General features: G+C 47.4%; 1 protein-coding gene across 3 annotated transcripts in view; it reads left to right on the forward strand.

Moving 5' to 3' along the window:
• Positions 1-263: 263 nt before the first annotated feature.
• The window catches only part of pwwp2a (PWWP domain containing 2A), a 38,790-nt gene continuing 26,069 nt past the window's right edge, over positions 264-12,984 (forward strand). For all 3 annotated transcript variants that reach the window (XM_062970500.1, XM_062970501.1, XM_062970499.1), the window contains exon 1: positions 264-1,013. In XM_062970500.1, coding sequence (XP_062826570.1) covers positions 367-1,013 — 647 coding nt within the window. In that variant the 5' untranslated portion in view covers positions 264-366. The remainder of the gene's footprint in view (positions 1,014-12,984) is intronic.

Consider the following 12,984-nt stretch of genomic DNA (forward strand, 5'->3'; position numbering starts at 1 on the left):
ACCTCACCCGACCAATCATCAACCGGAGCAAGGTGGGCGGGCCCAACGCCTCTCCGCCCTTCCCCGAATGGGAGAAGAGCCACTTCCTAACCTGCCCCCTTTTGATCTTTCTCGACACAGATAGCGGAGGCCCCGCCCCTCCTTTCCTCTTCCTGCCCTCGAGACGCAACGTTTCCTCGCCTCAGCCAATGAGAAGTTCTTATTCGCCTTGACGGACGTCGCTGACTGCCAATCGCGGCTTACGAAGCGGAAAGGTAGTGGCCTTGGTCACCGCCCTTCCCAGGCAGGCGAAGAAGGCCGTGGTGATCGATTCCGCGGCTGAGGGAGGAGGAGGAGGAGGGGGAACAGGGAGCAGTAGCGGAGAAAATGGCGGCCGTGGCTGCGACTGCGGCGGCGTTGGGGCCGGGTGAGGGGCCCGCCGGCGAGGCCGAGCCCACCCCGGGCAGCGAGGCCGGCGCAGACCCGCTCCCGGCCGGCAGCCAGGCCGCGGTGGAGCCGGCGGCGCCCGAGGCCAGGGAGGAGCCCGAGCCGGCGCCCGGGGGAGCGCCCCAGGAGGAGCCGCCCGCGCCCACGCCGCCCAGCAGCCCCGCCGACGCCGCACAGGCTGCCACGCAGGCCCCGCGCAGCCCCCGGGGCCTCTCCCCGCCGCCTCAGGCCGCAGAGGAGGAGCCGCCCTCGCCCTCGCCGGCTGAGGGCCCCTCGGAGCCCAGGGAGGAGCCGCCCCGGCCGGAGGAGGAGGAGCCGCCGGATGCTGCTGCTGTTGCCGCCGAGACGCCGCCGCCGGAGGAAGAGGAGGAGGAAGGGCAGGACGCGATCCCGGCGCCTGCGAGGCCCGAGGGAAGAGGCGACGACGAGGAGGAGGAGGAGGAGGGGGCCGCGGAGGCGTCGTCGCTGCTGGTGCCGGGCTCGGAGGTGCGGGTCACCCTGGACCACATCATCGAGGACGCGCTGGTGGTCTCCTTCCGCTTCGGGGAGAAGCTCTTCTCCGGGGTCCTCATGGACCTCTCCAAAAGGTGAGCGGGCCCTCGCTCGGGGGAGAGCCGCAGGCAGAGGCTGAAAGACCCCCCCCCCCCCTTTAGCCGGGAAGGAACCCAGCCACTGCTTACAAAATCCCAGGAAAGGGGAGGCTCCATCAAACTCCAGAACAGTGCTTGCTTGCTATATGAAATCCAGATTATGTGCTTTGAACTGGATTATATGACAGTGTAGACCAGTGGTTCTCAACCTGTGGGTCCCCAGGTGTTTTGGCCTACAACTCCCAGAAGTCCCAGCCTGTTTACCAACTGTTAGGATTTCTCAGAGTTGAAGCCAAAACATCTGAGGACCCACAGGTTGAGAACTTCTGCTCTAGAAATTATAGAACAGGCATCGACAAAGTTATAATAATAATAATAATCTGTATTTTTGTACCCCGCCACCATCTCCCTAAAGTGACTCCGAGTAGCTCACATACGGGACCAAGCCCAGAACAAATGACAGAGTTTACTAACTAAAACCACAGCCAAAACACAGCATAACACATCACAGTCCAATTAAACAAAAACAGCAGAGTATAAAAACATCATAAAATGTATAAAAAGCAAACTTCGACAACTTCAGCCCTCCAGGTGTTTTGGACAGCTTCAGCTGTTAGGGATTGTGGGAGCTGAAATCCAAAATACCTGGAGAGCCAGAGTTCGCCAATGCCTGTTAAGAGTTTGAAGAGAATTGGAGACAAGACTGTTCTCTTGTTGCTCTGGAGACTAGGACATAATGGAGCGATGGGTTCAAGCTGCAGGAAAATAGATGCCACCTAAACATTAGGAACTAATGAGGGGAATTTATTAATTCAATTAATTTAGTTAATTTATTTACATCCCACCCTTCTCACCTCAATGGGAACTTAGGGTGGCTCACAACAAAGGCACAATTTGATGCCTTGAACACATATCAACATAAAACAACATATACTTTAAAATAACATCATTAAAACATAACAATTACAACAATTACTTAAAATCACACAGTCCAAAAACATATGTCAGGAGCCATTCCAATTGTCACCTGTAATTGATCATTATTGCATTGAGATATCTATTGTTGCACTGGGAATCACTGTGCAAACACTTGGTCCCATAACCAGGATTTAACTTTCTTCCTGAAGGTCAGGAGGGAGGGGGCTGATCTAATTTCTCTGAGGAGAGAGTTCCATAGCCGAGGGGCCACCACTGAGAAGGCCTTGTCTCTCATCCCAACCAATCGTGCTTGCAAAGGGGATGGAATTGAGAGCAGGGCCTTCTCAGATCATCGTAATCTCCGAGGTGGTTCATAAGGGGAGGTACGTTTGGACAGGTCAGCTGGGCTGGAACTGTTTAGGGCTTTATAGGCAAAAGCCAGCAGAGGCTGTATGGCCAACTGTCGAGGATGCTTTGATTGGGTGTCTCTGCTCATCCCCATTTTGTCTTGTAGGAACACAAAGCACTTCAGGCAAATGGACATCCAGCCTCCTGGTTCACCTCCAGGGAAGCTGGCTCCAATATACTCTGAGGTGACTTTCAGGAAGTTTTTCCTAATGTTTAGATGGCATCTCTTCCTGCCATTTGAATCCATTACTCCACTGTGACCTAGAGCAGCAGAAACCAGTATTTCCCAGCCCACAGTCCTCTCCTTCCTTTTTCTTCCAGCAGTTCAGCTCCAGGGCTCCACCAAGAGGACCAGGAGAATGGTCTGTTGCACACCGGCCTCATGGTGCACTACCCATAGTTTCTCCCTCTCCTTTCGCTCAGCCTCTTGTCTTTTAATCATTGCCTGCTTTTTTGGGTTCTGCTTGTTTTGGGGCTTTTTCCTACATTTGAGAGAAGGGAGCTCATTGCAGGATGGGTAGAGCAAATGACTGAAAGCCTAGTCAGATCTTGGGAAGTCTAGTCTAAAATTGGAGGATGGGGAGGCACCAGTTTCTGGATGGATAGCAAAAGGCTGGGTCACAACTATCGTCACTACTTGATTGGAAAGGCACATTATTGTATTATGAAAAATAAAGCAGGAAAGAACTCATAGTCTCTAACCTGCATAAGTTAATCTTGTCTTTTCTTTTACCAGAGATCTTTGACTGCTCCTACACATTATTACTTCTTCCTCATAACCATGGTTTCTCTTTCCCCTTGCGCTCAGCCTCATTTCCCTTTGGCCACCACATATTTCAGAGCCTTTGCTTGGTTTTGGTTCTTTCCTTCATTGAGAGAACGGAGAAGAGCAGGCTGGGTGGAGCAAATGCCTGAAAGCCATCACCCATATGAAATCTTGGGAAGTCTCGGTTTCATGGGAGTTGTAGTATAACACGGCCTTTAGCCTTCTCTGCCAAAGAGTATTGGTGCCTAACCAAACTACAACTCCCAGGATTTCAAAGCATTGAGCCATGGCAGTTTGAGTACTATCAAACTGCATTAATTCTACAGTGTAGATCAGGCATCTTCAGACTGCGTCCTTCCAGTTGTTTGGGCTCCAACTCCCAGAAGCCCTAGCCAGCTTATTCAATGGTCAGAAATTCTAAGAGTTGGAGGCCCAAACAACTGGAAGGCTGCAGTTTGAGGATGCCTAGTGTAGATGCATCCTGAGTTCTAGTTCTAGCACAGTGTGTGGAAATTGGGCCTAGAGTGCATCTACAGTATAGAATTAATACAGTTTGGGCACAACTTTAACTGCCATGGCTCCAAGCTATGGAATTGTGGGTGATGTTTTACAAGATCTTTAGCTTTCTCTGCCAAAGAATACTGGTGCCTCACAAAACTACAACTCTCGGGTGCATAGCATTGACCTGTGACAGTGAAAGTGATGTCACTGTATTAATTCTATCATGTAGATGCTGTTATGATTGAGCCTCATGGCTCTGTTACTGACAGACGTGGGCGTAAGACTCCTCGGGAGTCAGATACTCTCGAGGAGCGAGAGAGAAAAAGACTGCGAGACATATTTGCAGCACCATCTGACGAAGAATCTTTCGAAGGGTTTACGGAGAGAATGGAGGAGGGGCTGGTTAGCTCAGAGGAGGATGAGATGGATTGGACTCGGGTAAGGGAGGAATTGGGTGCCACTGGCCATGATGGGACAGAAGATGAATGGGGACCTTCAGGATTAGACCCATGGCTTAGCTGGAGGGATGGGACGGGATCCACAGCTGGAGATGCTGTTGGGCGTAGTCAGAGGTGTTCCAGCTCTGACGAGGAAAGTGATGAGGAAACGCCCGGGTTAAGGAGGACAGCTGACAGTGATGAAGATTTGTAACTGGCATAAAATGGGGCTTGGGAGCAATTGCAAATTGCGTCGGGCAAGGTAATCTGGGCAAACGCTTGGGATCCGTGTGTGTGTGGGACGCTTCCCTGAAGACTTGTGTGCTTTCCTGTGCTGAGACGTAAGTTGATTGGAATCCAAGGTCAGACGGCGGGAGGGATTGTGTGGGCATTTGTTTGTGCAAACCTGTGCTTACTCTTATTAGCTTGACCTTCCGTCGTCTTTCTGACGGACGCCATCTCCTGCTTTGAGAACCCGGACTGAACTGACCACGGCTTGTCTTCCCCCCTTCTTGGACTTGGAAAAACTACAAACGTCTGCTTCTGGCTTTGATCTACGGAACGGAACTGGTCTACTCTACTTCTGCAATCCTTGGCTGAATTGCTCGTGTTGGAGATCCTGTCTACTGTGTGTGTGTGGGAGCGACGCAAGTTACTCTAAGCACAGTGCTGGCAGCAGAGAGGAATCTGCTGCCAATTAGTTGCATTCTTTGTATCTTTTGTTCCTTGGCTTTTGTTCTGTTAATACCTAGGCTGAAGCAAGCAGTTTGTTTTTACCCGGATTAAACTCCGGTTTAATCCGGTTTATCTTTTGAACATTTACTTTTGTCCCTTTTTGCTACTAAAGGCAAAAACTGCCTGGCCCTTGTGTTTTTACGGGCATTTTTGAGTTCTGTAATCTAATAAACTCTGTTACTTTGAATCTTGTGGCGTTCTGTCTTTGACAGATTGCCCGACGCCCATAAAAGGTTTATTGCAGCAATAAACCCGTCAGGAAGACGATGGATGAGTTAAGAGCCAAAGTAGACCAATTGCAAACGGCCTTTACCGTAAGCCAAACAGCTTTTGCTGTGAAAGGACATGTTTTGACTCCTGAACGCTTTGACGGAACCAGGTGCAAGTTGCCAACCTTTTTGGCACAAGTGGAGCTTTATTTTTCACAGCTCAGTGTTCATGCTTTTCCTACTGACACTAGTAAGGTGGCTTTTATTTTGAGTTTGTTGACCGGTCCCGCAGGACAATGGGCCACTAATTTAATTTTGGGAAATGACCCAGTCAAGGACAATTTGAATAATTTCAAAAAGTTGTTAACTGATACTTTTGGGGATCCTCTCCGCACGGAGAACGCTGGGTGGGCTCTGTATCGGTTGAAACAGGGAAAGGGGACTGTTTTGGATTACTTAAATAAGTTTAACCTGTATCGCCACCAGCTGGATTGGGGGGAAAATGCATTCATGCTTTTATTTACTGCCGGGTTAAGTGATATGCTCCAGGATGAATTAGCACGCTTGGAGCCGGCTGAAAGCTGGGACGCCTTAGTAGCTAAGGTGCTGCGTTTAGACGCAAGGTTCGAGGCTCGTAAACACTCAAAAGCAATGTGTGCGCCACCCATGCATGTAACCAGGGCACCTGTGGTGATGGGGGAAGAGCCCATGGAGCTTGGGGTCTTTAAAAAACTGTCTACAGAGGAAAAGAGCCGTAGGAGGCAGCTGGGCTTGTGTTTGTACTGTGGGAATGCTGGGCATTTTGCCAAAAATTGTAATGTGAAACCTTCCCAGCTTTCGGGAAAAGGCCAGCCCTAGTGCGACGTGAGTCCAACGCACTAGGGCTCCTCAAGCAGTCAACTGAGGGGAGGAAGCATGTTTTCGTACCCATTACATTATCTGTTGGGGGAAGGGAACTTGTTTCTACTCTGGCACTGCTGGACTCAGGAGCTACGGTCTCCTATATAGATATTGAGTTTGCTAAGAAGCATGGCATTCCTAGAGTGCGCAAGGCATGCGACGTGTGGGTGGAGGGAGCAGATGGGAGACTGCTGGAGACTGGGGTGGTTAACCAGGAAACCTCAGCAGTAACGTGGGAGGTGCAGGGAGTAACGGGAACGTTTGTGTGGGATATTACGAGCTTGCCTAGATATGATGTGATCCTGGGGATGGATTGGCTAGCTGTAGTAAACCCACAAGTGGATTGGGCAACACGTAAAGTGATCTTAAAGAGGCAGGATTGTTGCACTTTAAACGTTACTCATGCTGATATGGAGGGAGTGCCTGCTGAGTATGGGGAGTTCTCTGATGTATTTTGTAAAAGAGAAGCGGACAAATTACCACCGCACAGGCCATATGATTGCGCCATCAAGCTGGCAGAAGGTGCGAAACTGCCAGCAGGGAGGCTGTATGCCTTGACTGTACCGGAAAGGCAAGCTTTGCGGGAGTTTTTAGATGAAAATTTAGCCAAGGGGTTTATTCGCCCATCTAGTTCTCCAACTGCGGCACCAGTATTCTTTGTAGCCAAAAAGACTGGGGAACTTAGGTTGGTCTGCGACTATCGGATCCTAAACAAATACACCATTCGGGATAGGTACCCGCTCCCTTTAATCTCGGAACTGTTATCAAGGGTGCAAGGGGCTAAGGTCTTTACCAAGCTTGACCTGCGGGGGGCCTATAACTTAATCCGTATACGGGAAGGGGATGAATGGAAGACGGCATTTAACACGTGTTTCGGATGCCACGAGTTCCGAGTCATGCCTTTTGGGCTTTGTAATGCTCCTGCGGTCTTCCAGAGGTTCATGAACGATGTGTTCAGGGACCTAATTGACCAATTTTTAGTGATTTATTTGGATGATATCTTGATTTTTTCTAAGGACGAGAAAGAACATCGTCAACATGTCAAGCAGGTTCTGCACCGACTGCGGGCTAATGGGCTTTTCGCCAAGGCTTCCAAATGCGTCTTTCATGTGCCTGAAGTGGAGTTCCTAGGTCATGTAGTGTCAGGTAGGGAACTTAAAATGGACCCACATAAGGTTGACGCCGTCAACTCATGGCAGGAGCTGAAAACTAAGAAGGATGTACAAAGGTTCTTAGGTTTCGCTAATTACTACCGGGAGTTTATTCCGAATTTTGCAAAGCTCACGGTACCTTTGACGCAGCTTCTGCGCAAGAAACAGCCATTTGTGTGGGGGCGGGAAGCTCACGAGGCGTTTCTACAACTTAAGTCTAGTTTTCAATCGGACAACATACTAACCCATCCTGATGTTGACAAACCGTTCGTGGTAGAAGCGGACGCTTCTAGCTACGCGTTGGGGGCTGTATTGTCTCAGAAGGACTCCTCAGGGACCTTGCGTCCCTGTGGATTTTACTCGCGGCAACTAACACCCTTCGAGCAGAACTATACCATATGGGAGAAGGAGTTGTTGGCGATTAAGGTGGCGTTTGAGGTGTGGCGGCACTGGCTTGAAGGGGCACGGCACCAGATCGTGGTCAGATCTGATCACAAGAACTTAGAGCACTTGCAAACAGCAAAGAAGTTAAACCAGCGTCAAATCCGATGGGCTTTGTTTTTCTCCAGGTTTAACTTCAAGGTGCAGTTCGTAGAGGGGAAGGCAAACTTGCGGGCCGATGCTTTATCCCGCAAGCCGGAGTTTAAGACCAATGAGCAGGTTGTATGTCAGACCATCTTGCCTACTGCCTCTCTGTGTGTTGTAGATAATGAGCTCGGGTTACATGACCAGATCCTTGCGGCTCAGAGGGATGATGTGTGGACACAGGAGCAACTGATGCTGCTCTCAGCAGGTAACCGTACCATACTGCCGCATCTACAAGATCAAGACGGAGTATTGGTACGCAGGGGGCAGGTCTACGTACCAGTGGGGGCCCTCAGGTTGGAGGTGATTAGAGCCCACCATGACGAACCCATGGCTGGGCACTTTGGCAGATTCAAGACCGTGCAGCTCATTACCAGGAGCTATTGGTGGCCAAAGATGCGGCAAGACATTCTGCGCTTTTGTGACAGCTGCGCCGTTTGCCAGCAGAGTAAGACGCCTGTTGGGCGCCCTAGAGGGTTGTTGTCGTCTTTACCTGTTCCGGACAGGCCATGGCAAATCATTTCCATGGATTTCATTTCAGATTTGCCTAAGTCTGGGGGTTATACTTGTATTTGGGTGGTGGTGGATTTATTTAGTAAACTGGCTCATTTTATTCCTTGTTCAACCATTCCGGCGGCCCCTACGTTGGCCTTACTATTTACTAAGCACATCTATCGTTTGCACGGAGCACCCGAGGTGATTATTTCAGATAGGGCTCCGCAATTTGTGTCACGCTTTTGGAAACATTTCCATGAGTGTTTGGGGACTAAGTTAAACGTTTCTTCAGCTTTCCATCCGCAAACGGATGGACAGTCGGAACGGGTTAATGGGCTCTTAGAGCAATATCTGCGTTGTTTTTGTTTAGACCAACCCACGGCTTGGGTGAAGTGGCTACCGGTGGCGGAATTTGCTTACAACAATGCGGTGCACACATCTAGTCAGCATACGCCGTTTGAGCTAACTTATGGTTTTCACCCACGGGGAGGTGTGGCGCCGTCGACCAATGTGGTCTCTTCGGACCCTGTGTACCGCTCTACGGAAATGGCTGCATTGCATGATGTTGCCCGTCGCTTACTGCTGGAAGCTAAGGCAACGCAGAAGACTCAGGCTGACCGCCACAGGCAGGCAGGGGAGGAGTTGGAAGAAGGGGATTTGGTGTGGTTATCTTCCAAACATATTAAACAGGCTGGGGGAAAGTTTGCGCCTCGGTATTTGGGTCCCTTTCCTATCGTTAAAAAGATTTCTTCCGTTGCGTTTCGTTTGCGTTTACCGTCTAGTTTAAAGGTCCATCCAGTCTTTCATCGTTCACTGTTGAAACTTGATACCTCTAGTCGTCGTGGTGCTATAGCGGAGGGTATCACTGCCACTTCTCCGCCATCGGGGGAGGAGGCCTTTGTGAGAGGGGATAGTGTTATGATTGAGCCTCATGGCTCTGTTACTGACAGACGTGGGCGTAAGACTCCTCGGGAGTCAGATACTCTCGAGGAGCGAGAGAGAAAAAGACTGCGAGACATATTTGCAGCACCATCTGACGAAGAATCTTTCGAAGGGTTTACGGAGAGAATGGAGGAGGGGCTGGTTAGCTCAGAGGAGGATGAGATGGATTGGACTCGGGTAAGGGAGGAATTGGGTGCCACTGGCCATGATGGGACAGAAGATGAATGGGGACCTTCAGGATTAGACCCATGGCTTAGCTGGAGGGATGGGACGGGATCCACAGCTGGAGATGCTGTTGGGCGTAGTCAGAGGTGTTCCAGCTCTGACGAGGAAAGTGATGAGGAAACGCCCGGGTTAAGGAGGACAGCTGACAGTGATGAAGATTTGTAACTGGCATAAAATGGGGCTTGGGAGCAATTGCAAATTGCGTCGGGCAAGGTAATCTGGGCAAACGCTTGGGATCCGTGTGTGTGTGGGACGCTTCCCTGAAGACTTGTGTGCTTTCCTGTGCTGAGACGTAAGTTGATTGGAATCCAAGGTCAGACGGCGGGAGGGATTGTGTGGGCATTTGTTTGTGCAAACCTGTGCTTACTCTTATTAGCTTGACCTTCCGTCGTCTTTCTGACGGACGCCATCTCCTGCTTTGAGAACCCGGACTGAACTGACCACGGCTTGTCTTCCCCCCTTCTTGGACTTGGAAAAACTACAAACGTCTGCTTCTGGCTTTGATCTACGGAACGGAACTGGTCTACTCTACTTCTGCAATCCTTGGCTGAATTGCTCGTGTTGGAGATCCTGTCTACTGTGTGTGTGTGGGAGCGACGCAAGTTACTCTAAGCACAGTGCTGGCAGCAGAGAGGAATCTGCTGCCAATTAGTTGCATTCTTTGTATCTTTTGTTCCTTGGCTTTTGTTCTGTTAATACCTAGGCTGAAGCAAGCAGTTTGTTTTTACCCGGATTAAACTCCGGTTTAATCCGGTTTATCTTTTGAACATTTACTTTTGTCCCTTTTTGCTACTAAAGGCAAAAACTGCCTGGCCCTTGTGTTTTTACGGGCATTTTTGAGTTCTGTAATCTAATAAACTCTGTTACTTTGAATCTTGTGGCGTTCTGTCTTTGACAGATGCACCCTAGGTCTGTTGTAAAATTGGAGAGACGCCACTCTGTGGGTAGCAAAAAGCTGGGTCATAACTACCACCATTAGCTACTTAGAAATGCACATGATTATATTTTGAAAAATATGGCAGTGCATACACATATTCTAATTTATGTGGGGTTAATCTTGTTCTTTCTGTTATCAGAAATCTTTGACTTCTCCTACACATGGTTGCCACTTCCTCTCTGGAGCAGGCAACCTCTTTGCCAACAACAGTTGTGTAAATGAGTGTGTCTTTGCTTCAAGTATATGTCCAAGGAAGCTACTGTACACACTGACTTCCCAATACATACATCATGGAAATAATACCTTAAATGGTAAGGTACACTATTTCCTTGCTTGGATAAAAGATCATATAGAGCAGGGTTTCTCAGGTTGCCTTGATATGACGAACTAAAATATTTTTCTCAAGTGTATTGGGGACAGACATATTTGTGGCTATGAGGTGCAGTTGTTTATCTCCTGGAAACTTGATGTACACCAAGATCCAGGGGCTGGGAGACTACCATTTTGATTAGTGCTGACACAGAGAACATCTTTTTTAGGGTGTATATTTCAGTACACCATCTCAAAGTGGTTTGTAAATATTCTCAACAGGAGCTATATTATGATTGTAGTGGGGGCATTTGTTCATATGGATGCAGCCACAAATACATATAGTAATGCTCAAAGTTTTTCCATGATTTCAAAGATGCAACATACAACATGTGTACAAAAAACATTTTTCAGGAATATTCTCAAGTCCTGGTCAGGGCATGATGAGCCTCTGGAATGTTTTTAGTAAAAGTTCTAAGAGCTTTGCCTCAGTTGTTATTTAAAAAAAAAAACCAGTTGGGTGGGCCTTCTCAAGGTTGCAGGACTAATTCTTGTGCATTCTTTGTAGATGAAGTGCCCACAGGCACTTTTGGTGCCTGTCATAATTGCCTACATTTATGATTAAGGTTTTATCAGTATAGGCCCTCATAGAGTTGGCAGGCCCTCAAGGCTTCACAGCATAAACATTGGAAGGGAGACTTGAATCGTAACGCTGCCAATTACCAGCGTGAGTAAAGCATATAGCCTGTTGTAGCTCCCATGATTCCATAACATTGACCTGTGACAGTGAAAGTGGCATCAAACTGCATTAATTCAACAGTGTAGAAGCACCCTCAGTTAAATCTGGTCTTAAATCTTCTTAACTGGGATGTCCATTTCCTTAAACCAGAGAGTGACATTCGGTGTTGTGCAAACAGTTTCCATCTTTCCTAAGAAACAATTACAGAAAGAGTCTTTCTGTAGCAGATTTTGGGGGGTCTCATTAGTTATAGACAAGCACTCTTTTATGACACTATTTCTAGTAAAAAAAAAAATAAAGCTAGGTAAGGCCTAAATACTCTACAGCAGTGGTTCTCATCCTGTGGGTCCCCAGGTGTTTTGGCCTACAACTCCCAGAAATCCCAGCCAGTTTATCAGCTGTTAGGATTTCTGGGAGTTGAAGGCTGAAACATCTGGGGACCCACTTGTTGAGAACCACTGCTCTAAAGGCACCAGATCCTATCTAATCTTGGAAGTTACACAGGGTCATGCCTTGTTAGCACTTGAATGAGAGACTACCCACAAACATCAATTGTTGTAGAGTATGTTTCAGAGAAAGTAGCTGGCAAGGCGACCTCTTTAAGTATTCTTTGCCTAAGAAAACCCTATGGAATTTTTGAGGTTGCCATCAATCGCTATACTAATTGAAAGCACACACAAACCATTAACTCTAAACTAGATAAAAACAATTGGCTCGAAGGTATAGTTAAATAGATCTGACATGAAGTATTATACAAGGCTTTGGGTAGCAATAGAATATTTCTGTAGGTTTGTAGATTTTTTGCTGCTGTTCTCCCAGCAGATTTCAATCTAATTTTCATGCCTATATTCATAGTTATACTAAAGGAATAGTATTGGAAATACTGCTCTTTATTGTATTCTGTAACTTGTTAACTATTGGGAGATGGGGCAGATTGCCTATAACATCCAATAATGAGGTTTAATGATTTTCCTTTCTGCTGTGTACATTTCCAGTACTTCACAAATTGTTTTAAAACTGCTATACCAAAATTGCCTTACCTTCTTAAAGATTACAGTCATGTCTGTATGGTTTTCTTTAGTCCATAGTGAAATTTCCATGTGTGTTTGCTTGCAAACTATCAGATTTGTCTAGTCTACTTTTATTTGTGTTAATGTACTTGTTCATAATGAATAGGCTGAAAGTGTCCATCTTTTAGATTTTATTTTTTTTAATTCATGGACCTCAGGGGTTTGTTTTATCTTACATTTTCTTTTGCAGGTATGAAGTCCAGATATCAGGAAGAGTCAAGTAGGGCTTGAAAGCAAAGTTTATCTGGAAAAAGCAAAACCAGGTCTATAAAAGCAAGAAATTAACATAGGAGGTTTTTCTCAGTCTTTGAACATCAAACATGATGTGCACAATACAGTCACATTTACACAACATTGTGTTGCCAACTTGCATTTCTCCAACTGTCACCCACATTTTCATCTCTTAACAAAGATGTGAAAACTTTGCCTTGTTTTCTTCATATACTTATGTAAGCCACTTGAAATGGGAAACACTGCTCTATCATCTCTTTCAAAGAATGCTGCAGCATTCTCTGAGCAGTCATACAGGTGGGTAGAAGATAGTTTGGAATTAGATCTTTGAGGAGTCTAAAATAGATTGACAAACATTTCCTATTTTTCCCCTTTTAGGTCTTCCATACACCAAGAAAAGCTTAGTGTGA

Source organism: Anolis carolinensis, chromosome 2 (genome assembly GCF_035594765.1).
Source record: "Anolis carolinensis isolate JA03-04 chromosome 2, rAnoCar3.1.pri, whole genome shotgun sequence".
Taxonomy (NCBI): domain Eukaryota; kingdom Metazoa; phylum Chordata; class Lepidosauria; order Squamata; family Dactyloidae; genus Anolis; species Anolis carolinensis.